Source organism: Charadrius vociferus, unplaced genomic scaffold, assembly GCF_000708025.1.
Source record: "Charadrius vociferus isolate BGI_N301 unplaced genomic scaffold, ASM70802v2 scaffold325, whole genome shotgun sequence".
NCBI classification, from domain to species: domain Eukaryota; kingdom Metazoa; phylum Chordata; class Aves; order Charadriiformes; family Charadriidae; genus Charadrius; species Charadrius vociferus.
The window spans coordinates 4,144,689-4,171,459 of NW_009648526.1; the positions used below are offsets into that span (position 1 = coordinate 4,144,689).

Genomic DNA, 26,771 nt, shown 5'->3' on the forward strand with positions numbered 1-26,771 from the left:
GGTTTCGGGAAGATGCGTCAGTGGTGTTTATGTGTAAAGGACAGACATTTGCTGCCTGGTTCCTGCTGGAGGAGGTGACACCAGCCGAGGCTGAGCAGCCACAAAGCCAACGTGCAAGGTGCTGAAGAGGGGAAGCCGCTTGTACAATACGAAAATAGGTTTTAATGACCTCTAGAAACACTTGAACAAATACAGGCACTTCCGAGGTTCTCTCTAACCAAAACCCACAAGTTTAACTTTTCTGAATCAAGCTGTCAGTCATGTAAAATGAGTTCAGCTATTAATGAAAAAACAATAAAGGTACAATAATGAGGAAATGACCTAATGGACCAAGGCAGATTGACTTAATTTGTTATTAATTAACTGCCCTTAGGAGAAACTGTAGAGGGAGTGGCTAAACTCCAGGATAACCGTTAACAGAAGACTTTCCTCTGAATAAATGAGATTTTCATTCTTGGTATGCTACAGGAAGAAGTAAAAAAGAAAAAAAGAACAAGAAAGAAAAAGATACTATTCTCTGTATGCTGGCAGGACGACTGGTACATGTCACTGCCGATAAATTAAATTAAAGCCCACGCGCAGAAGCATTTAATCAGGAAGAACAAGCAAACAAAGTGAAACACTATCGGCCTTGTTTTGCCCTCATCCTGCCCTTTATACTAAAACTGTTCTTAGCAACTTCTTTTTTATAATTATATTAATTACCACATTCTAGGGAGAAAAAAAAACCTGAATAGCAATTACAGCTTCTCCAAGGGTAAGAGAAATGTTATTAAATAAAAAATATCACTATGTAGAGTTCCATGCCTAGGAGGAGCCGCATCATCTACAATTTCTCTTGGTTATTAAAATCTCCTGTAATATAAGTGATGATTTCCCAATAACTGGGTTTATACATGCAACAATGGCAAAGATGCAGCAACAGTAGGCTCACCTATTTTTTCCTCTTCATCTACTGACGTCTTCTGTTTGAACAGCAGTTTCTAAAATTAACGTGAAATATTTTCACTCCTGTTCCCCTACTACCAAAAGAAAGTTGCCGATGGCCAGACCATTCATCATACTGACCTGCGCGTCTCGCCACTGTCTAATTCACAAGCTCACAGCCCTCTTCTCTCCAGCCCACCTCTCATTCTCAACAAATTTCTCCTACAAACCTTCCTCCTCCATAACTTCAGCCATCTGGGATTGCTTCTTTCTTCCACCTCATTTCTAACCTGTCACCTCTCACCCCTCGCTCTCTGACGAGAGATCTTTTCTGGAAACAATTTTGTTACATTTCTTAAGTCAGGCAGAATACTATCCAACTTTTTGCCTTGATGCAGTAAGGGAGGAAATAAAGACTGGGGCATTTGTGTATCGCTTGGATACCAGTGAGCAAATTCGGCACAGAGAACTTTCCAAATTAATGCCCTGCACTAAGTTCATTTCCCATTTCCTTCAAAAAACAGAAAGTGTTTTTCAAAAGAGCAATCTGTACCAGAGACTATTCTCAGAGGCTCAAACTAGCCCTTTCATGTTTTCCATTTCAGACTAATGCACTAAAACTTTCTCGACATCAAGTCTCTTCAGTCAACTGCTCTAGTCTCCATCAATGGACTTTATTCATACATAGAGCAAATGTAATAACTGCTACGCAAAGAGGCAAAAAGGCACTCATCTAATTTGCTTAGGTCATGTTTTTGTTACCCCGATCATATGTTCTGTTGCTACACCTCCACTACGCAGGCTTCCGCCAAATGAAACAGGATTCCTAAGAGGCAGAAGACTCAGATGTGCACCCACCCAGAAAAATACGTCCTGTTGTGTCAATGTATTGAGACCACTCGTGAACATCCTGCTTCTAATATTCAAATATGAGCTTCTTCAAGTTCACAACGTTAAGTTGGATTAGTAGCCCAAATAAGATGCAAATATTAGGAAGAGATGCTTTAGGAAATACTAAAATGACACAGCCAGAAACTGAAATTTTTAGCAGGATGAAAATTGCCTGGGGGGAGAAACAGCAAAACCTCACTAGCCTCCCACATAGAATGGGAGACAGCCCCAGAGCAGAGAGCTACACCCAGCCAAACGTTTTTGAATGAAGTAAGAGCAGAGTAAGTTTCATTTAAAGATTAACACAGAACAGATTTTTCTCTCAAATAAACCAGGAAGCCAAAAATCAAAGCATGTAGGGCTTGAATGTTGGTAAAAGCAGCATCTGTCACAGAATGCACGCAGCACCCTGGGAAGACACTGGAGTGATCCAGGCTACTGGGTGCTGGCTCTAAATGCTATTTAGAGCATGACCGGCACTCCCAGAATGACAGCCTTATCTAACGGGACTGGGAAGTAGGGAGCCTTCATAACAAGCTCTACTCCAGCTCCATTTTTCCATTTCTTACACAGAAAAATACTAACCTTGTCTGTGACGCGGTTTCTCCCTCTATCAAGTTAGAATTGTACGTACTGGTAGGTTTAGTGAATGCTTAAAATCCTTGAAGGTATGGTATTAGGTAACTATAACATTATGCATCTACTTTTAGTATTCTCCAAGACACTTTAAAAGAAGTTCACAAGAAATTTCATTAAATTAATAAAAAGCAATGCTCAACTTAACTTCTTGACTATGTGAACATTTAGCATCCTAGGGAAAACCAACAGCTGTCCAATAAATTCAATGTAGGAAAAGCAGACTCACATTTGTGTTGCAGAGTTTATATTGCTTGTACGCGCCAACGCACACAATCGCTGCAGCCCTTTGAGGCTGGGGCTGGCCCTGGATTGCCTGTGGTGATGCAGCCCCGTGATGGTTCGAGTCACTGCTCTGAAACAGGCTCTGCGATACAGGGAATGACGATGACTGATAAACTGAGGGTCCAAGGACTTGATGTCCAGCCTGAGGCCCGCTTTCTTCTTGATAAAGACTCCCATGCTGAAGTGAAGGGCTAGCTGCCGGGCTGTAAACGTTCATGAGACTTGGACTCTGGTGGAATACGTGGTTCCTTGATGACTGTCGCTGCCTCCGAAGTTTCTGAGGCTGCTGACCAGTATCAGTTTGTAAAGGTAAAATGTACGGCACTTTTCCATACCCATACTTTCCTGGACCGATAGGATTTCTGTTTCTGCTTCTAAAAACAGAGAAAGACAGAGAAAACAGTTACTGAATTTGTAACTGAAGGAGCACTTAGATACTTATATGACTGGTTATTTGTCAAAGTTACTCACTGCAAAACAACAGGTAACCAGAAATTTCAATCTATTTTACAGAAAACATGTACAAGCCCGTAGTCTTGTTTGGTGCATTGGGAATCTCTCAAGTCGTCCACTGGTTGAACTGAATCCTGGGCCTTCTTCGGCTGAGAGTCACACGGGAAGTCACTTAGCGTCAACTAGCAAAGGCAAATGGTTAGGTGTGGTATAAAGTAGCAGTTTGGGGGGAGGTGGTTTTAATGCCAAGGACTCTCCTTTAAAATGGAAATTCAGAGAATCAAAACCGTATATTCCTAAAATTCATAACCATGTTTCTGAGGAGCTTGAGATACATAACAGCAGGAAACCCCTACTGTGGACTGGAATAGCGACAGAAGAAAATTTGAATTTGGTATGGCAAAGATCATTAAACATTTTGTACCCATTTGAAAGGCCTCCAGTGGTTCTGCTTCATTTGCTACTTAAGAAATAAAAATGGAAACAGAAAAAGGATAAGGAACATCAAAATATTACTGAAAGGCCTCTGGAAAAGATGACAAATGCGGGAAAATATTATTATTGTACACAGTTTATTTTCTTTTCTTTGGCCAGCAGATTTACTTTTTTTTTTTATTTTAAATATACAAAGCCAGGATTAGCAATACATTGACTTAATAAGTCACGAGCCCCCAATTTATTGGCAGGATAAAAGCCCACCTTTCAGTGTACATTACTAAAACGCTACACAAGAGCTTGACAGCCCCCAGCACTAATCACAGAAGCTTCAGGTCTGCACTTTCACTCACAGACCTCTTCTCACTTACTGAAGACCCCGTGTTTTGGACCATATTACACCTGTATCAGCACTCTCAAACAGCTGGTACACCCTGGAGGGTAGTTTTGCTCTCTGCACACTCACAGCAACACAATGGACTCAGTCTAGAAACTCAGCTCCAAATTACAAGTGAAAAATCACAAAATGGATAATAGCACATTTGGATTATACCATCCAAGAGGGTTAATCCTGGAATTTTATCTGCACACAGAACAGTGTGTGAATACAGCTGCAGCTCAGGAAGGGAGACGCCATTAAAAGAAGGTAATTTTCTTTCTGTCCATAAAATGTATTTATATTTTTTAATATATATAAAATAGACTTGAACCACAGTGAAAACCAGAGGTTATAAATTGACATACTTAGTTTCTAAGAACTGAAGTGTTACAGATGTCAGAAAGCTACCAGATCAAAGAGACTCTTCCTTGGGTTTGTTTTGTCTTGTGTTTGTTTTCTTCCCAAGTCTTATATTCTCTCAAGACTCTTGTTACATGGGAACCTTGGAAGTCATTTACTTAACATTCTAGCTTTATAGCCACGTGGGGCTTTTAATCAATCTTCCTGGCTCAAGGATGTGTGAACAAGAGTGTTGATTTACCCTGGCAGATAAGCAACCAGCACTCTTGAGATGTTTATACCCGTTAATCTGCTCTGTGACCGTGATTGTCACTGTTGAGGTAGAGTTTTGGTAGTTACAGTAAAGTAGTATAATGGCATTAAGGAACAAAAAAAAAAGGTTCCTGTAAGTGGAAGGAGAGAAAAGAAAGAGAAATTATGAACAGGAATGATTTCAGAAGTAGAGACTACACCTACCTTGATTTAAATAAGCACAGTTTTGTGTTATGTTTGTTTGTTGAGGTTTTTTTAATGGGCAAATAAATTGATTCCCCCTACGTTGCCGTTATTTTTAGTTTTTAACATAACTCTTCATTTCTGAGCAAGAGGAAAACAAACAAACAAAGTCTTTCATGAGATTTCTAGTCCTATTTTGCACTCTGAAAACATTTTGGTATCATAGTTCTCATGAAGTATCTTAGGTTTTGGAGCAAATTGGTTCATATGCGAAAACAGATACAACTCCTTATTGTTACTTGCTCCAGTTGCTCATGACTCTTACAGACAGCAGTTTTCTTCTCAACCTGACCACACCAAATTTGAAGTGTCTGAGATACAAACCTTGGCAACAACTGCTGGCATTGAGACAGTTACCACTTCGTTGCGGGAGCACAGACTGCATGAGGTGGTTCGCAGGGGCAGACAGAGGATGGCAGGTCTACTGAAATTAGCCTTTGGAATTTCTCATCTACAGTCAGGTTGCTTGCATTTTTCATCAACAGGAGGACAAAGCTGCTAATAATTCAGCAATAAGCCATGTGCAGATTAGTAGAATGGTAGGAATATGCCTCTGTCGCAGCCTTCTGAATACCAAATTCTTTGCAGCAACAAGCACTAGACTCTTCCAGAGAAGAACCCCCAGATGCATCGTCTGACCCACCTGGAAGAACTGCTGACTGACAAACTAGGAGAGGTCACGCAAAAGGTCAAAAAAGAGACCTATGTTTGACTGTTAATCTCCAGTTCAGGGTCATGAATCAAAACTGAAAAGAACTGAAGGACTTTTCCCTTCACGAAGGACAGGCAAGAAATGGTGACATAAATTCAGATTCTTCAGCCTGGGAAGAATTATGAAATGGGCATATAATACTCTTAAACATAGACTGACTAGTAACTGAAAGAAGGACCCATGGTTGAAGGCAGCAAGTGTCCAAAAGCTGCTGGAACCTCGTCAAATTATCTGCAAAAATTAGAAAAACTTAATTTTGAAGGAAGACAGGATTTTTTCCTGTAAAATGGTTGACTGCTGCAACACAAATCCAACATCACTTCCTAAGAAGCAAAAGCAGTAACAACATTCTTAGCGTTAGTTCCTGTCTCACCTTCACTTTTTCTACACTGTAACTTGGAAGTGTTGCTCGAGTCCCCACTGATGAAGAAACGAGGCACCACTTCTGGTAGCCTAAATTTCCAGCACCCTGGTGGCATCAAGCTCATCAGGGGCGAGTCCTCTCCTTTGCCGCTTCCCCCATAACGGTTAGGGCCAGAATAACCCAAGACATTTCCCTGTACCACTGAATACAAGTTTCAATTTGCTCAGGTTGTGCAGTAATTATGACCTGGAATTTTCATGGGAACACACTTCTTCTGAAAAGGAAGGTTAATTTTTTGTAGCCGGGAACTCCACATTTCTTTCAACACACAAACTTCTGGAAACAAAGTGTGATACACAACCTCTAATTATTAACATCTTTATCAGTGTTCCTGCATTCATTTGAACCAATATTGCCTGGACTGAAACTATTCTGAACACTCTCTGTTTTGCCTTAAAGCATCTTTCCTTCACACTTGGCAACATCCTTATAAATTAGGAATGCCGTTTGTTGCAATGTAATAAAGAAGCCTGTAAAAATAGCTTGGTGGTAATTAAATTTTATAATTCTTAGGGAGTGTCAGGCAAAATTTATGATATCACGCAGTAACAAGGGAGAGAGTGTTATGTAGGTCCATACACAATGAGAAAACAACAGGGAAAAGGGAATCAGGGAAAGGAAAGGGGGAGGAAAATCAGACAAAATGTGCTACCAACTTAATAATCAGAATTAAACTAACCTTGCTGACACTGTTTGCTTTATGCTAAATCAACCCAGCCTTGATCTGCTGGTAGAAGATGGAAGTAGGTCACACCCTGATGGCTTGTTGGGAGTTTTCAGTTGCCAGCAAGCCTTATTCCTTACCTGTCATTCATTATGATTACCTGTATTGCCTATATGATAAGCCTCATAATCCAATTAACTGCACACCCCTAAGCCTTGTGCCTATTTAGCCAGACCTAAGCTAGAGTGCGATTTTGCAGCATTAGATCTTACATATCCAGGTATGCTAAAAACCAACGGAGTCATCCTTCTTAATATAGCGATGGTTAAGAAGAGCATTTGAACAGGATGTTGAGTACCTGCTGTTACAGGAGTGAAGTTGAGTGGATGAACCATGGTCAACAGCTCTCAGACAAACTCTGAAAATCCAGTTTGAGCAAGATCTGAGTTTTAGACGACTTTGACAAAGCTTTTCCAGCAAGGCGTTAGATTCTGTCTTTAAAAGTCCATGGTTCCACAGCATTCATAGAAATAATTCCAAGAGTCTGGCAGCAGAGTAGAGCCCTATATTCCTTCCACAGGGACAATTCCTAAAATAGCTGTATTTAGAAAGGATTCTAATATATTTCCCAAACCTGCACTGCACTGACATATTACGGTTATGACTGCGTCAATACAAACTTTTCACATAGCCTATATGAAAACAGCAATAATGAATAATGCTTAGGCTCCTTCTGATAAACACAGTCCCTGCAGAGCAGATACCGTTTATAGAACTCCAATAGGTATGAGAAGTCAACCACTGGCACTAAGATATCAGCATTATCACGCTCAGAACAGAAGCCGTTAAAATAAATGCCCCATGTAACTATACAATAAATAGCTAAAAATCAGAAGAAACTAAGTCCCAGAGAGGAGAAAACACCAACTGTTTGAAAAACAGGTGAGAGAAAAAAAAGAAGCGTGGGGCGTCATTCTGCAGGATTACTCAGTGTTTCTCACCTGTGTAAACCCAGTGCTCTTTCTGCACATGCTCGGGCCCTCCAGGAAGTTACCAACTCCCTCCTACGTCCGTCTTTTCAAAAGCACTCCCCTTTTCAGCTGAGCCAAATGTGACTGCATTAGCAGAACAGTCATGCTAATTTTCCATTGCCTGTACATTAATGTTCATAGCCAGAGATGTAATAGGTTTGTCAGGTGTACTTCCTCCTCAGGGTCCATCCAGTCCTCGGATGTGCAGAGACAACTTCAGACTAGGGAGAGCTACGTTCACATGCTACATCCGTTTTGGTTAGAGAAAAGTTCCTCCTCCGAGATCAGCCAGATCAGCTCAGGCAGAGAGACAACCTGCTCCCAGGTTTCCCATATGCTGGGCCAGTTAATTTTACATGAGGCCTTCTGGCTGCATATCTTTATGTCAGTCAGATTTCTGCCACTGCTGATCTACTCACATTAATAAAATTATTTGATGTAGGCTAAGCCTTTTATTTTATTGCTTCTAATAAAAAGATATCAATCAACAATTGTCTACAATACTTTGCATGGAGAAAGGTCCCAAGAATTCGAAGCAACAGAACGGAAGAAGTATCAAAATGGCAAGGATAAGTAAATCTCACCAGCTGCATCGCCTGTTGGGCTCTCTGGCTAAACTGTAGCACATCAAATAAACACTTCAGAATAAAACATTGTTCAGTTCTTTACTGGACTGAAGAAGAGAAAGAGGGAATAAGAAAAGAAGTATTCAGCAATATTTGCAGTCAGGAAGGATGAAGACTGCACGTACTATGGACCAGCCAAGGGGGAAAGAAACATCATCAAGAAGAGAGTTACCATCTCAAGGCAAATAAACGCTTAAGAGAAAAATATACGTTGAAAAGTAAGTAGCTGCATTAAGTGTCTCCTGCCAGACCATAGCCAGTAGACATCTCTGATCTACTGTGCTCATCTCAAGTAGAGGCATAACAGCTGATCAATGCAGATCTGGCAATCTTCTTTCTTTGGGCATAATTCTCATAAACACACACACCTCCCTGATTGTTCAGACAAATCTGTTTAGCACTTCGATAACAAAAACGATGGGCTCCTTTAAACTTAAGCCAATCTAAATATATTCTTGAATTCAAAAATACATTTGCCCAGACAAGTATGAAAATCAGGTTTTGAGCTATTAGTGTAAGGATTGTAGCAAACATTTTAAACTAATTATTATTAGCTAGTATTCTTATTGGTCTAACTACTAACAATTTCTCTCATGCTGAGGATAAGTAGGCTGAGAACAGTGAGAACTGGCCCCTCGCAGCACACTGAGTGACAAGAAGGAATTTTGTTGTAGTAGCTTTTTCTAAATTTAGCCATAAGCATACACGTGCCTTGGTTGGCAAATAAAAGCATTATCACAACCTCATAGAGTTTATGCTAAAAACAATGCTTTGAACTTCAAGTGTTCTTGAGGTTCACTAAGAATGAAGTACTTTTGGAGCTGGTGGGTTGGTTATTTGTATTGAATAGAAGCCCTCTTTGAACCAAGGATATGCAGCGTCTTTAAAACACACAAGTAAGATTACAGATTTCCTGGGCCTCCACCTGTTCTCTTAAGTGCTTTTTACACAGCCTCTCTCCAACACACCTTTTCATTTTTCCCCCTTTTTTCCATCACTTCCTTGCTCCTCATATTTCTCCCGCCGTTCTCTAAACAGAGGTTCCCTGGCTCACTTCCAGCTGAAGCATAACTCCTTTTCTTTCTCTTCTGATGTCAGACAGAGCAAAGAATGTATTTTACATGAGCTTTGCAGTATTTCATTCAACTTATCTCCTGGTATCAAAATACTTCTTCTCTTGTAAACAAAAAACTGCATGGTTGAACATTATCAAAAACTCTCATTTACGACACCACAGAAGACTTGTTGTCCTACTGTTGGAATCTTTTCTTAGAATGAACCCAAAGAAACTCCCAACGTCCCTCAGTTTCAATTCACAACCTTCCACTCTGTTTCTCAAGGAGTAATGTCATGTTCAGGGAAGGTAACAGCCTTCAGCCACCGATTTCACCAGGGCTGAGGAGGAAAAACTGCACAAGAATTGCCGGCTTTGAGATTTATTCCCCCCCCCCCCCCAAAATTTTCTCTTGTTTATTGGCAGAAATTATTTCGCAAGCAGAGGAAGACAGTTTTCTTCCCTGTAAGCCCAGCTACAGCCACCACCGTAACGAAAGACAACAGAATCTCATCACAGAGCATTTGGATAGATGTCAAACCAACGCTTAGCGCTTTCTTTTAATTTTGATGAGAGTCTGGTTGAGTTTGAAGCTTTTTTCAAAATCTTCAGAGACTTGCTTCACCAGGAATCCCGTCCTGGAATTAACAGGTAAGTCTTCTAACACGCTAAGGAAACTCATCTCATCAGCGAGCCTGGTCTAGCTGCACATGGAGCCCGATGCTGCCCTCACGCCCAGGACTCAAGCGTTCTTCAGGTTCTTGCCTATTATTCTCACTTGGGAACTAAGCAGTTGCATATCATCTAATCTCTGAAATGTTGCTGGCTATACTTTTGTCCTACCAACACAGCAATCAATCCCCAGCTAGCGCTACTCAAGCTGAACAGCGATCTATCTTCAGAAATAGAGGCTCGATGTGCAAAACAAAAGAGGGAGAAAAGACAGAAGAAAGAGTACAAATATGATTTATAGCTTTATCTCCCAAACAATATTCTACATTGCACATCACTGCAAAATGCATTTGTGCTTTTGCATTGCAGTTATTAATTTATATTTACAAAAAGCTCCAAAAGTACATTTCTTTGATTCCCACTAGAAATTTAGTTCTAAAGGAGCTCAGTCTCCTTAGACCCTTCTCAAAGCTCTTTAGCTTAAATTTAAGTCCTACTGCCCATCGTGGTTTTAACAGGACTATACACATGCTTAAGTGAGCAAGCCAAATCCTCTTTCTCTAAATCAATTACATATATTCGAACTTAATTAAATGTATTTCTGTGGACAACTATACCAAGATTTAACCTAATATTTTAGATCATAGCAAGATAACTATTTAGCAACATCACATTACTCTAATTGACAGCTTTTAAAGGATACTACCCATTTACATGCAGTTCAAGTACTTAATATAGTTACAGTTGCCTTAATTTTGTTTCTGAAGAACTGAAAGTGACTTTGTAGCTATTCCTGTCAGCAATGAAGTTACTGAAATACCACTCTGATATTTAAAATGTAATTAAAAGAAAAATAAAGGGAGACCGAGAAGTCTTTGCAGACACAAAACTTCAACTTCAAATGGAAAAAAACAGGTTCTAATTACGTCGGTTTCTGTTAACAGGTTAGGTACAGGTATATATTTTTTAGTGTACTTCATTATTTTTATTACTCCTAAAATAGTATCCTTAAAATAATGTCAGACATACATTTTTAATCCCTGGCACTTCCTCCATAATTCAAAACTGCAACTGGCCTACAGCTGTCCTATTCAATCATTTCTTTTCCAGCCCTCCTACCGCTTTTACTTTTCTTTCATGTTTTATATATTCTTAGGTACACAGTTAACAAGGTTTACATTAAAAAGACTATCCACCATGCCTTTTTGGCCCCCTTTTCTTAAGTCACAAAATAAACTGTCTTATCCTGGTCATAACTGCTGTCAAATTTATACCTCACAGTATTTTAGCAGCTTCTTCCACAAGAATCATTTTTAACAAAAACAAGTGATTTACTGGTTCTGGGAACATATTTCCATCTACTCAAAAGGGAGAGCTCTCAGCAGTCAGGCTGATTCACATCAAAAGCCACTATGTGTCGCCTCTCAGTACTGTATCACAGCCCTGTGCAGCTCTGCATTCCACAGAGTCACTTTTCACCAGCTCTAAATCCATTTGGAGAAAATCACTTAAACATGAATGAAAGAAGGGAGCCCTTTGACTCTGTTTTACGTTATGAAAATGCACGCCTATCCGCCCACTGACCTAGAAAATAGCCTTAAAGCAGGGAGCAGTCAGCTTTGTCAAATGTTTGGTCATGAGAGTTAAACCACACCTTCAGAGAGTGTATCACACATTGGAAAGTGGAGCCATCATCACAAAGCTCTTTTGCCACATTATAGCATATTATTCACACTACATCGGCACATTTCATTGCAATTAAATCAGTGTAGGCATTCACTGATTTTCATTATCAAGGTAACCAAAACAACAGAACTAACTAGTTTGGTTTACATTTCTGGTAACTTTGGTAACCACACCATGATTTGTGGATATTCACGACTTCCCATGTATCATATATGCACGTGAGTATTAAAACTGTCCTGAGCATATTTGACCTAAAAATGTCAACTGCTAAAGGATACAGAGTAACCGACTGTACCTGAAAAGCACGTCTTCCAGAGGAAAACTGGGTGAATCTTCTCTCATTTCTATATTGTATTAAGGGTGAGAAGTATTTACGTTTTTCTGAGAGCAGAATTAATGAATAAGGTCACTAAGTAAATCGCCTCTTGGGAACAGGTTGAATTAATTGGATTAATATAAGAGAGATACATGTGAACTATGTTAAATGAAATTGTCCATCCTCAGAGATGACCACTAATACCCCAGTCTAGCGTAGCTGCGTTATGTCCCGTACAATAACTTACTATATGGGCTTTTGCTGATCTCCCAGCAAGTGCTATATAACCTCATTTATGTCACTTTCAACACTGAGATAGGATTCCAGAATTTGAACCCAAATACCACAGCCTTCTTTTCCTACAAGTTGAATAATGCCTCTGATCCCAGGAAATTTAGTAACAAGTCCACAAGTCCTTCCCCTTAGCTTCATCTTTAAGGTTTGACTGAATAATGTAACCGTGCAGTTGGCAGGTAAAACAGCAGATATTCAACACCGCTAACCACATAACTGCTGAGATGCACTACAACTGTGATGGGAGCTGTTGTGTTTCTACCCCCTACAGACCGGGCAGTAACTCATCAGTACAAGGCAGTCTCACACCTGAGTGAACACTCGCAGCGTTCTCACCTCCCTGCTCCTCCTTCAGCCAACCCGCCTCAAGAAGGGTTGAAATAAATGTTCAGCAGTAAGATTAAGAAAGCTTCTCAGGTGGCTTGCAATTACAGTATCACCGTAGGTTTTTATTTTTGGTAATACCGTTCAAAGCATGCTCAAGGGGCATAATAAAAAGTGATACTAATTAGGTAACAATAAGCAAGACCTAGAGCCTATCAGGGGGATGAATAACCAGATGAGAGGTGGGACAGCACAAAGTCAACCCGAGGCCACAGCCACCCCAGCTAGCTATTCATTTTGCCAGGAAATACCTCACGTGGTCTTTATTGCTATTAGAACCTGTTTGGAATTTTATTCAGAAGGAAAATAAACATCTTTCTCATATGGCTTAAACCCCCCAAGTGCTATCAAAATGAATTCTTTGATTACTACTGCTGCACTTAGATTTCTGGAAAATTTATCCGCATATAAGGATCAAATCCTTTCCCTCCGTCTCCTCCTGCACACACACGAACCCCCAATAAGCTTTTACAACCACATTGGGTTTGGGGTACAATGCACCACATTTTCATTCTATTAGAGAAATAATGAAAGGAGCGACAGCTAAGTACTTGAGAGCTGGGTTTCATTCCAAATATTAAGAAAAGTAAACACCCGTGCCAATAAATATAAAGCCTCAAAACTTGAGAAAATATTACCTTCTTGAACCTGAAGGTCCAGCAATCACACATTTGTCCACCTCTATGAACTGGAACTGAGTAGAACAGCTCACAAAAATTGCATCAGAACATGCAGCTAACGCTGCTTAAATTTGTTAAGGAAATAACAACTGAATTGTCCCTTTAAAGGTTAACTGTAGACCTGCCAACTGAGTGACCTACATTTGCCTGGTCAAAGCATCTGTGAGAGGGGGCAAAAGAAATACTTTCAGAAAGGAAATTCTGTTTTGACATTAAATGATACGCTCCTCCTTCCCTTTGCTCACAGGCCTCGAGATGCAAACTGACCCTATACAGGGTACAGAGCAGCACAACAGACTTTCGTGTCAGCTGCTGGCAGCAGAATAAAGACCACAGAGCTATAGCCGTGGGTAGAAGCTGATGATTTTTGGATTATTTCCTCAGTGCAAACCTTTCCTCTCATTCCTCTTCCAAATACAAGTAGAGCTTTAGGGAAGCCCTTTCCTTACTAAGATATTTATTTAAACTCGCACTATTTGAGCAAGCCTGCTTGACTTATTTCATTATTCTGGTGACAAAGGTAGTTTTTTCTTTCCGCTCCTAAGAACCACGTACAAAGTACATATTGTGTACAGAAGCGGCCACAGAAGTTTTGCTGCCCTGCCATGGAAGTCCACTCATAGAGAAAGTGAAGGTGGCAGCTGTAACCACTCTAACACTCAGCGTGTCTATGGAAAATTGCCGTTTTGTCTTCTCTATCACCACAATAGAGAATTGGAAATGCAACACTTAAAGAATACCAAAACCTGGTCCACAAATGGTATTTCCTTTTGAGATACGTTTTCTCTCTTAAAGAATATTATCCTTTTGCATCCCCTTATTAGTTTTCCGTATGTTCCTCTCTCTAAAGATGTCTAAATGCTTTGGTATTTTTTCCACTATCTCCTCATTCCTGTTTGTTCTCACTGTACAGTACGGTCCATTCATTTCATCTAGGTGAAATAAAAAACAAGGCTGTGCTAATGGGAGCTCAACTCTTCAAAGGTGAGAAGAGCTCCCTTCCTTTGCCAGCAGACAACCCAGAGAACCATCAGCTTTCTTCTTGTGTTTCTATCCTCATTCCAGTGGCTGATTAATTTCCTAACACGTTTCAATTATGCAACAACTCTACTTACTGCGCTATGATAAAAAGGGGAGCACCTCAACATTTTAAATCGGGCTTCTAACTGTAGGTACCTCAGATCTCTCGCTCCCTGAGCGTCATGTGCAGCCCTGGTTTCTGAAGCCTAACTGAATCACACGTGAACTAACCTTCAAAAGCTGAGAATGTGAATATTCTCTTCACAGACAAGGTATGTCAAGAATTATGATATATAAATTATATTTTGAATTTTGCTAAAGAAACTGAACAGTTCTTTGTCAGCTGCCTGGAAGCAGGCAGAGAACTTTTCCACTTGTTGCTAAATGATACAAACATATTTGGCTGCTTTGAAGGACTGCTATGGCTGTCAAAATGTATTTGCCTTGGAAGCCATCCAATTTCATCTTACCATGCTATCAAATGTTACCTTATCTCAGTCACAAATGCCCATTCCTCTTTTATTGTTTTATGGAAATCTGCTAAAATTGTAGCTTTTATATGAAGTCCAGTACAGTAAATAGGAAACCCCCCAAAAGTTTTTGCCAACTACATTCTGTGAAAACACAGATGTTATTGTTTTTTAATAGCCTGATAGCAATTTCCAATATCGCCCACTTAGTGAACGCTGAACACTGTTCTAGAGTATAAAAATCGGGTCTAGAGTAATTTACATTTTGAAATCCTTTTTCCATGTACCTGATAGGACCAGTAATCTCCTTTGTAAGGAATGTTTGTACTCTGGGTTTTGTAAATTAAGGAAAACTATCAGGTCTGTCATTCTAATAATTTCATTTTCAAATAACGTTTTTGTTCTCGTTCTGTTTTTACAGTCACCACCAAAGAATCTGAAAGTTATGCAATACAACAGGCTTTAAAGCCACCAGGGACCCTCCTAACACAAGATGGAAATAACTTATTACGCAAATAAGATTAAAACTCTGACCTTGAATCCACAGTCTTTTGCCAAGGGGCAGTGCGCGTGTGGGTGGAAAATCAACTGTGGTACAGAAGCTTGCACTGTGCTTAGGAAAGCACAAGAATTTTCAAAAGCAAAGGCTTCCATCATAGAGGAAAGCGGAGCCACAACGGACATTACGATCATTTTAATATTTCATACAGCTAGGCATTAATTAAGAAATCACATAGCTTCGCTTCTGCACACAGTCAATATTATTTTCTGCTCATCATCCTCTCGAGTTGCAGCCGTAACTGTGACTGTTTCAAACTGTTGCAGTCTCTCCCGGCCTGCAGAGGCCACCAGAGCAGCAAGGGACAGCCAGCGGAGATGGCCCCCGCAGTGCGGCCAGCGGGGATTCCCTGGGACATGGAGGGTGCCAAGGGCTGGAGCAAACAGGCTTCGAACGGCTTTGTGCGGACGGTTCAAGGCCAGGCTTCCAGTACTAGTAATAACCCAGCCATGTACTACAACCCGCACCCGTTACACTGCGCAGCTGAGAACAGAGGCGCATTATAGTAAATGATTAAGTAGAAAAACAGGAAAAAGAAAATACGACTTCTGTCTCAACACAGTCATGTTAACGCTGCTAGTAAAAGCCCGCCTCTGGCATTCTCTGAATTTTTATAAGATCATCAGTGCCGTACCAAAGCTATACTCTCCAGGTCTGGGCTATCCATTTGCACGGGTTTGAAAGAAAGACAAAGCAGTGATTAAAGGAAATGGCCAACACCTAGGGAGATCAAATCTGAAGAGTTGATCCTGCTTTTTGAAATTTACGGTTCACTGAGACAAACAGGAGGCTAACAGGTTAATTTCTATTTTCAAATATTCTTTTAGATGGGGAGAGTTTCTTGCAGGGGCTGAGGATGTCTTTATCACCAGCAACAGAGTCTCCCACTGTCTTATTCCAGTCAGGCTGGAATATTGCCTCAAGGTAACATTCTTTGTTTCTGTTTGGGTCAGCAAGATGTCTTTAAAAAGGGAATTACAGTTGACTGCTTCACCTGAGAACCTTAAAGAAGCAGATGATATGAAGGAGGGTTTTTGGTTTGGAGGTTCTTTTTTTGTTTAGTTTGTTTTGGGTTTTTTGTTAACTACCCCCCCCAAGAAAAAAAAATCTCTCCATAACTCTCCCAGAAAAGGGCTGAGAGGGAAAGAACCAGAGAACTGCTGGAATACATATTCTGAGGAAAGATAGACAGAACAGAGATGTTTCAGGAGCACTCCGTCCCAGGGGTTTTCCATGCCTGTTCTGCTTAGTTTCCAAACTGGAAACACATCTATTTTCCTTTCATCCTTATACATAAAAAGCTGATAGATTGGTATCTAAGATGATAAAAAAGTGTTTCTCCAGAAATTGGAGAATTAATTGGAATGAATTGTAACAGTACAGTTCCACCCATCCTTAAAGACTGAACAGCTATTATTATGAAATTGATACAAACATATAGGGTGTTTAAAATATTCTGTGTATTAGACAACCACATTTTTTAGTTTCACCAAACAGGAGATGTTGCTAAAAGAGGTGATAGAAAGTAAAAAAGGGAAAAGAGAAAACAAAAAGCCCATTAACAGAAACTCTCTGAAAAATACAAAACAAACCTAGTTTTGACTAGAAATGAAGTGAATGGACAGTTGGCCATTCTTTATGAAAAAAGTTTGATGAATCTCTTTTTCCACCAATTAAAATCAGAATGGCTGTTGAAGTTAAGAATCCAATTATAGAACTGTTACTTGTTCTGATTTGTATTACTATGGTGAAGACATTAATGTCAAATGACAGTGTAGCAGAAAAGAAAAAATACCTCAATAGATCATAAAACAAATCTAAAGGGAAATAAGATGATCCGCCTAGTACAACTGTAGACTAATTGTATCTGTCCTTGGGTATTATCATGTAAGTAGTCAACAGGGAGGATAGCCTTCCACAGAAGATAGTAAACATTGTGAAAGTCAGTCTTAGTCTTCAATAACTTCTCCCTAAGTATTAAAAAAATATCAACTCTAATCTGACGTGTCATGCTTAAGATAAATCATTCACAGCAAGGATAAAACGTGTGCACAGACACATACCTCTTTTCTGGCTTGGGGTTCTGCCTCTGGGACTGGGAGTGCCTGCTGCCTCTCAATGCCCCTCTGCTCAGGTGGGTGGCATTATGGCCTCCGGACGGAGCAGGGGACCGAAGGCCAGCCCAAAGCTGCTCTTCGCTCCTGTGAAGTGGCACGGATGTGCGGATGGCAGAAATGACATGGCCAGGATAGGCAGTCAGCGAGTCCTCGCGGTGGCGCGAATTTTGATGAGCCAGAGTCCTCTCTGAGGCCGGGTACTGCCGCCCCGGCCGCCGGTAGCCCCGTTCCCGGTAATAGGCTGGGAGGCAGGGGCGCGTTTGCTCCATCACCCCGCCACTGCAGCTCCGAGAGCAGGCAGACCAGGGGCCCCAACTGCCCCACATGCCGGGGATTCCCGCACTGCTATCCTCAGGTGCATCGCTTTGCTCTTCTATCCTCTGGGGAACCTGTAGACACAACAGATTGACTTAGGAACAAGAATTCACGCTGTAATACCAGGAGAGCACTAATATCCTTTCTAAGGCGATCGCTCTGCAGTCACAAGTGAAACTGAATGAAATGGGAAATAACTCATCTTATTAATTCCCTATCAAACAGCTGCCTGTTCTGCCAGCGTAGGAGGTCTCCTATAGCCATCAACCATTCTGACCAAAAGTATTTTTTGGACAATCTGGATAGGAATAGATTTTCTTTAGTTCTCAGCAATGGAAAACATTGCATAATGCAAAGCTTGGACACGTAGAGACTGAGAACTACTATAATATTAGCAAAGCCAGGAAGTAAGGTTATTTTTGGTGACAAACTTGGGTCAACAGACCCTGACTGCTCTCCGATGCCTCAACAATGGAGATTGCTAGCGGTTGCAATAGTATTTCAGGAACTCCCATCTAATGTGGAACTTTTTAGGAAAGCAATAACGTAAGAGGACAGGCTGATTTCCAGCCAGCCAAAAATACTGCAATAGTTAGCTCTTACGTTACCACTTTCCCCTACCCTCCACATTAATGCTTCAAGGAAAAGAGCTTCTCAAGGTGACCCGCCCAATCCTACATTCACAGAAACCCCCATCAGGTTCAGTAAAGACAGGATAAATTGTTGGTCTGGGGTGTTCAGTGCCACTTAGCCCCTACTCACCATTCAGCAGCACAGGGAAAGCGAAACAAAGAACCACCCCCAAAAGAGGGGGGTTTTCTCTTGAAGGAAGCTAAGAAGGATTAGGAAGGGCAGGGATTGTTACTGTAAGGAGAGTTAACTCCTCAAGCTGTGGCCAAATACTTAAATATCCTGACCTTGCGGTTGGCAAGGTATCAGCAAAGCCTAGAAGTTACAACCACCCATCCCCATCTGCCTGTGAACTTGTGCCCCAAGCTTTACCCGTTCCTGGAGCTAGATACAGTCAGGATTTCTCAGTGTTTCGTGCTGGGCAGAGTACTCAACTTTGTCGCACCGAAATTAGATCTATTTTCATTAAACACATAGTTTTTCTGTTGCTTCCCTCATCCAACTGGCTGAATCACAAGTTTTCAAACCAGACTTCTAATATCTGATTCTCACAATTATTAATATGTAGACGATTCTTTTAAATTCACATCCTTTAATAGTTTACTTATCTTCTGAATAACCTTTGTACCAACAAGCACACACACATATCAGTTCACTTAGGACACAAAAAAAGGCACTGTCGACAAACAAATGCTTGCCATACCTCTCCAGCCCTATTCAAGTGTGTAGCTACCTCAAAATGAGCTTTGGAAAGACAGCCTTGTCTGTCTGTCACTTCTTCTCCCTTCAAAGGATGACCTCCTAAACACCTAACTTCCATTAATAATTTTGCTTCAAACATTACCGTATAACAGCAAAAGATTAACATCTACACACTTTGCCTCTAGCCACAGATAACACGCACAGTCGCTAACCGAACCACAGCCCCCCTGTGCCAGTGAGCACACGTCACCGATCAGCTCCCTACACACGTGGCCGGCCTTGCTGGAACGGGGTTTGCAAACACGGCTTGAAAACACCACTACAACATGAAAAGCCAAGCCAGCGCAGGGTTTGTGGTGCTGCTGTGCAATACTCAGTTGTGGTCTACATAATCTGAAACATTTCCCCCCTCTGAGGTTGCTCTCACACTTTCATCACCAACCACAGAAAAACTGCGTTTAATTATAACTTGTGAATAATAAAAAGCATCTGCATTGGTGTGATATGTTACCCATTTCTCCCATGTTATTTGAAAACAGAAGCAGATGTCTCTGTATTTAATATGTCTTTTTTTCTGTGGGTACCCCATTGGCATCAGCCTTTTAAATCCTATAGACTGTACAACCTAATACTGCATCATGTCAAAATTCTGAACAACATGCAACAAGACTTGGTTTCTGGCTGTTACATTTGCTTTCATATCCAACAGCACACCACCACTGGCTCACAATTTGACCCACTAAACAAGCTGCTCTTCAGTTTGTGACTTTTTCAGTGAATATTCACTGTTCATACTTACACTACACCATAATGTAGCTTTACCACAGATATAAAAAGATAACGACACAGACACGCTCTTCTGGTCTAACCCCCATTTGCAGTAAAATTTACCTATTGTAAAACTAACAGTCCTTTGTTATCAGACAAGTCAGGATTCATTTGCCTGGACTATTTCTTAATCGTTTCTATGATGGTTCAGTATACCTTTTTTTAAAAGCCAAAGACACTCGTGCAGGCAACAACTAAAATCTGTTAGTCTGCAAGCAACTCGAGTCACCACTAACATAAGAACTGTTTCATCATGCAGAAATGGAAACTGATACAATAGTGACAAGTGTTGACCTGTTGCAGAGAGAACTTTCTGGCTGCCAAACTTCATTGCAGCAAGATTTCTTTCAGATAAAAAGATACTTTAAACGACTGAAGGCAATATAAAGTAATTTCGCACCCTGTCATCTTCACAGTAGAAGTATTCTAGGCACAGCACAAGAAGGTTTAATCTAACATAATAATAAAACTAACCAAAAAGTAACATATAGTATCTTATGCTGATGTACAAATTCATCAGTACTACTTAATTATGACATGACAAAATTCTGAGATGGGAATTTTCAGTAGCAAATCAGCTTATGCACTTTTATTTTTAATTAAGGTCTCTGTTTTCTTACTTTGAGAAAGACATGGGCTGCAGACAAAACTTTAGAGAAGATGACATGTGATTAATGGCATAATCTACTCAGTGAAACCTGCTACAAAAGACTGAATAAATTGAAGCCGCTTAGCTTAAGGAATGGAAAACATAGGGGGCAATAATGAGTCTTCCAAACAGCTTACATCAAGAAATACAAAGAGCTGTCCCTTTTCTCTTTGCAGCAAATTGTTCTCCACGCCTATAGGCAACACACAAGTAACAGTGGATTTAAATTTAGAGGTGATCCAAATTAGCTAGTAGGAAAAACTACTTAGTGGAAAGGCAAACAAAGTTTGGGAACAGATTGCCTGAGGTGCTTTTGGCACCACGGAGGCCGATCCCGAACCTCTCCCAGGAACAACTAAGGCATAACTGATCCTTCCCTGGGGCGGAGGAGCTGAACCACAGGACTCTCAGGTCACTTCCCCTCCTTCAGTTCTGTGATTTCCAAGTGACTCTGTAGCCAGTAATGAATTCTACCACAGGCCTAGGATACAGCCAAGAAATTACTGGTAGCTCCGAGAGACAGCTGAAGTATTCCAGAGCATCTCAGAACCACCACATATTCAGAAATTCCTGACGCTTAGGTGCCTCCTCCTCTCCCTTTAAAAATTACCCACGAAACAGCACACTTTCAAAATCAAAGAGTTTGAGCCTGCAATGGGAAACAAGTGAAATGCATACTGAGTTTTCCTTGCCAAGTTGTGAAAGTAATTTAATAGAATCACATAGCCTGCAAAAGGGAGAGATCAACTAAGCCATTTAATCTACTTTACCATAGTTCATGACCGATTCCTTCTCCAGGTGACATAGTAACATTTATCATATCTATAAATGCAGTAGATGATAGAAATCTTTCTGATAGTGCAAGTTAATCAAAAGCCATGTATTTTGCTCTACAAAAATCAATCCATTTTTCCCCTCAAGTTCACCCCATAATTCTAGCCCTTTCTTTCCTCTACATCATAGCACCTTCCAGTCCCTAAAGGGGCTACAGGACAGATGGGGAGGGACTCTTGATCAGGGAATGTAGCGATAGGACGAGGGGGAACAGCTTTAAACTGAAAGAGGGGAGATTTCGATTAGGTATTAGGAAGGAATTCTTTACTGTGAGGGTGGTGAGGCACTGGCCCAGGTCACCCAGAGAAGCTGTGGCTGCCCCATCCCTGGAGGTGTTCAAGGCCAGGCTGGATGGGGCTTGGAGCAACCTGGGCTGGTGGGAGGTGTCCCTGCCCATGGCAGGGGGGTTGGAACCAGATGATTCTTTAAGGTCCCTTCCAACCCAAACCATTCTGTGATTCTATGAATAAATGTTTAATCATTCTGATAACGGAACTCTTTAATTTGAACTCTTTATTTCAGCTAACTTTAATTTTTAATTGTGGTGAAAAATTCAAACCGTGCTGTGATTCTATGGTTTTTCAGTTATTTGGCAGGACAAAGTTTTTAAGTGGCAGTAATACATTTCACTAGGTACAGCTGTATAGCAAACGTAAAGAAAAGAAAGAAAAGCTTTCAGGCACACAAGTGCCTGCAATTCTACATCTGCACTAACGACTATCAAGTTGCTAGCAAAGCTTCTTTAAATCAGAAATTTTCTTCATAATGACTGTTACGCACCAAATATCTTCCAATTTGTCCCCTTTCTACCAGTGAGTGGCAAACCGAATTGAGGCTAGACTTTTAGGAGAGCAGTTGCAGGGTCACTCTTCTTCCTTTACACATCAGCACTCTGCATCGCTTTCTGTTCTTTTCCCCCAGTTTTTCATGGGTTTTGCTAGTTTCCGACTTTTTTAAACAGGAGCTGCGTTACATTTAAGCTTTATTCTGACAGGTGTCTTTTTCCAATTAGGCACAGTTTCCAAAACAGTTTGTTGAGGGTTTTTTTCCAGAAATATCATTCACATGTAAAATAAATATATATGGTCAGTGTGTAAAAAGTATATAGAGGTTGAAACTTCAGAAAGGAAGTGCTTTATTTACCTAAATGAGCCTGGCTGAACTGAAAACAAAGAAAAAGCCAGAAAAACACTCTTATTTTAAGCAGTCACAAATGATCTCATTTATCGGAACCTGTTAAAAGCTCAGAACTTCTCAATATTGGGATCATTTATTTAGAAATAATATAACAGAAAAACACCAATACCAGCCCGCAGTCTGCTTCAGGTACAGTGAAGCAGATAGGAGAATTGCCTAAAATCTTAACGAAAATACCACTGTGGGCAGGCAGTCTATGGAACAACATAATTTCAATTTTTTTATCATTCTCAGAGATACTAAGAATCTCTCTGTTTCTTGGAGGTTTAGTTTTTTCCTCCATGTTTCTTTGGGTTTTGTTTATTTATATATTGGTTTGTTGTACAAGATAATATTTGACATTTAAGTTACTGGTTTTGAACACTAAACAGAGAAAGCTAATCAACTTACTAAGACAGCAGAAATCAACACAGAAAAGAGGGAGATGTTTATCCACATGGCAGGCAAGAAAACAAATTCTAATTCCTCTGTTTTCCTTTCTTTTCCCCAGGTCTATGCAACACACACCATATTTGCTTCCCTGGGTTAACTAAGCAAGTCAAGAAAGACAACTAAAAACACATCGCCAAAATCTTCTCTCAAACAAACTGTGTATAACACCCACGGACTTAAATGCTAACCAGGCATTTGTTACGTTCTGCATACAAAACCTTCAACGCTGATTCCATGCAGAACTCAATAAATGCACAGGGAACATTTAAGCCCATGGAATTTAATCCTAAATGCAGAACTAAAAATCCATAAATAGCATTCGACATTACCATTAATTGTACAGGAACTACAGTCCAATTAAGTTTGTTCACACACGCATTTTACTTATCTTCAGTGCAACAGGCATGAATATGTAGATTACAGTTACAAAAACTGTTTATCGTGGGTAATACATTGAAACAAACTGAGTGCAGGATACTTTAGAATACCATGTCTCTTGCTTCCTTAACTACATGCAGTATTTTTTATGTTCTGAGAAAAAAAAAAAAAAAAATCTAACTTTATATTCTTTACTTGCCTACTTCCAAATTCTAAGGATTTCAGAAATTTAAAGTTACCCTATAGAATTCTAATGTTTAGTAGCTTTTAGGGAGACTAATACTCCATTAAATCACTGCCTAATGCAATAGTTGTCATTCCTGCAGCTTTAGACTTATGACAAGTATTGAGTCTTTCCTCACTTCTATGGTATTGCAACCTTTGATCTTATTGAACTAAACATGCTACCAGTAGGCTGACATAGATTTCATTTTAAATAGAAAAATAGTTTATCTTTAATTCATATAATTCAGCAATCACTCTGATCCCGAATCAAAAATTCCAGCAAAAAATAAGAGTGCACAAGCTATTGAAATACAATGCAAATTTCTAGTAATAAGATCCACATCTCGGGATTTTAGCAACAGTTGTTGAAACTATACTATGCAAGAATGTCCCTGAAGAGGAAATATCACGTGAACTGAAAGCCACAAATATTTCAAGTGTAACTAGTTGTGCGTGAAGACAGCGACTGACAATGCAGTACTCATCTGACAAACACTGATCTGAAATATGGTAGGATACTTCATCTTATTAAAACTATAGCTTACATACAAATTAAATGTTCGGAAAAATAGAAAAAAGTGGGTAAGTCAGAGTCTCATTTAACCCGGTATTATGTTTCTGACTGTGTGGAAAAAGCAAACTTTTAGGGAACAGTATAAGAACTGGGGTAAATTCACAGACATCCATAGACCCTCTACTTCCAGCTAATCAGTAATTTAAGGGTCTCCTTCAGCTAAACACCATATTCAAATTGGTTTTAATTCCAACTACTGGACTTAGTCTCCATGAATACAATTAATCCTTTTTTTAGCATATTTCTAATCTAAGCTTCCAAAAGATCATGTTTTACATTGAAAAAGTGCTTCCTTTTCCTCTGGTTACACTGCAGTCTGACAATTTCACTGTCTCTCCCAAATTTTTCCATTGTGATAAACGAAGAATGATCATTCTGTCTCCTTCACCATACCACGATGTTCGATTCGAAATCACTAATACAATCCAATTCCAGGATCTCTCTCTGAAATTGGACTCTCTCGCAGAGTTTGGACTGCCCTCATTCTCAGCACCTTTTCCACTCCTACATTTTGACATGGGTGTACAATGCTGCATACAGTACTCCAAATGTCGATTAATGATTGACTTTCACAGTAATAACAATCACGATGCTTGATGACAGTACACACCTTTTATCCAGCCATATCATTAAGTAAGCTGCTATAGCCACAGCCAACATTAGTTAGTATTTTGCAGATACCAAGCATGTCATAGCAGTCCAAATTCAAAACTGAAAAGGGATACAAGATAATGCCAAGCCTTAAACTTGCAGATATCTAAACCAAATCAGACATTTCTGGGTTTTTTTTTTCCGATTTCATTTAAGATACAACAATGTTATATTTCATAGATTTAATTTATAACACATTATCCAGTAATCATTTTCCTGGTTAAATGCCCTGAATGTAAATGGATTCACGAACAAATTAACTACATCATATTCCTAATTATACATCTGAAAGGGATGTAACAGGCATAGAATCACAGAATGGGTTGGAAGGGCCCTTGACGATCATCTAGTCCCAACCCCCCTGCCCTGGGCAGGGACCCCTCCCCCCAGCCCAGGTTGCTCCAAGCCCCATCCAGCCTGGCCTTCAACACCTCCAGGGATGGGGCAGCCACAGCTTCTCTGGGCAATTTGTTCCAATGTCTCACCACCCTCACAGTAAAGAATTTCTTCCTAATATCTCATCAAAATCTCCCCTCTTTCAGTTTAAAGCCGTTCCCCCTCGTCCTATCGCTACATTCCCTGATCAAGAGTCCCTCCCCATCTGTCCTGTATGGGGACTGGGACTGGAAGGTGCTATAAGGTCTCCCTGGAGCCTTCTCTTCTCCAGGCTGAACAACCCCAATTCTCTCAGTCTGTCTTCACAGCAGAGGTCCTCCAGCCCTCTGATCATCTTCATGACCTCCTCTGGACCTGCTCCAACTTTGCAAAGCTTTATGGCATTACTTTCACCCAAAGGCAAAGAAGTTGTATCCAGAGGGATATTTTATCACCTGCTCAGAAAAATGCTACCAGTAGTATTTAGTCAATAAACTCATGTTCATGTGCTGGATGCGAAGTGAAATTAAGAGAAGCCGGCATGCCACTTTTTTATTTTAAATTATTGCTGTCATATTTGTCCTGTACTTCCCAGAGCAAAGAACCCTAATCCTGTTAATATTCCCCAACACCCTTCAGGCTTTAGGCATTTTTTCATAATCCCTTCCATAGTCTTTCTCATTATGCCACACGTGATAACCCATGCTATGACACCAAACTGTCACCGTCATCATTAAAGGCATGTCAAGGCACGTGGAAAACATGACCTCTTCTTATTTCTTCTGTTACTCCAGGGTCACACTTCCTTTATTTTATCGTTCTGAGTGATTGAAGATTTCCCTAGGGCACAGACTGTCACAAAAGATGCTCACGCAGCTTTTATCACAGCCAGCCTCAGCCTGACTGACAATTCAAAAAGCCAGTATAATAGTATATTGTCATTATTAAAAATGTGTGTGTCATATTTGGGGTGAGACAAACACAGCATTCTTCATAAACATTCACCATCTTATATAACTGATCAACCCTACACAGTAAGAGCTAGTCTTTGCCCTCTTAAAATTTCAAGAGTGTAAAAAAAGCCGGGGGACTCACAAGAACTAGAACTGAACTGCAGTTCAGAGCAGAGCACGCCAAATTCTGAATGGGCAGAGGAAATAATAGTTTCGTTTTAGAACCTGTTCAAGTGTAACATTACCGTATTCCCCTGCCAGTGTTGTAAACACATCTATGGAACCAGTTTAATTATTTCACCAGTTTAAGCATCTTAAAGGAATATTCTTCCAGTATTAGCTCAGCTGATTTCCAATAAAGGCCATACTTGTATAGCCACAACAATTTCCCAGCAGAAAGTCTTTACAGTCCATTTTATGGATGTTCATTTGCAACAACCGTGTTTTTTATGCCTCTT

General features: G+C 40.2%; 1 protein-coding gene across 1 annotated transcript in view; it reads right to left on the reverse strand.

Annotated features, from left to right (window-relative positions):
- Positions 1-26,771, reverse strand: part of THSD4 (thrombospondin, type I, domain containing 4) — a 283,839-nt gene that overhangs the window by 243,813 nt on the left and 13,255 nt on the right. Inside the window, exons 3-4 of the mRNA XM_009885750.1 lie at positions 17,517-17,959; positions 2,684-3,113 (exon numbers count right to left, since the gene is read on the reverse strand). Coding sequence (XP_009884052.1) covers positions 2,684-3,113; positions 17,517-17,959 — 873 coding nt within the window. The remainder of the gene's footprint in view (positions 1-2,683; positions 3,114-17,516; positions 17,960-26,771) is intronic.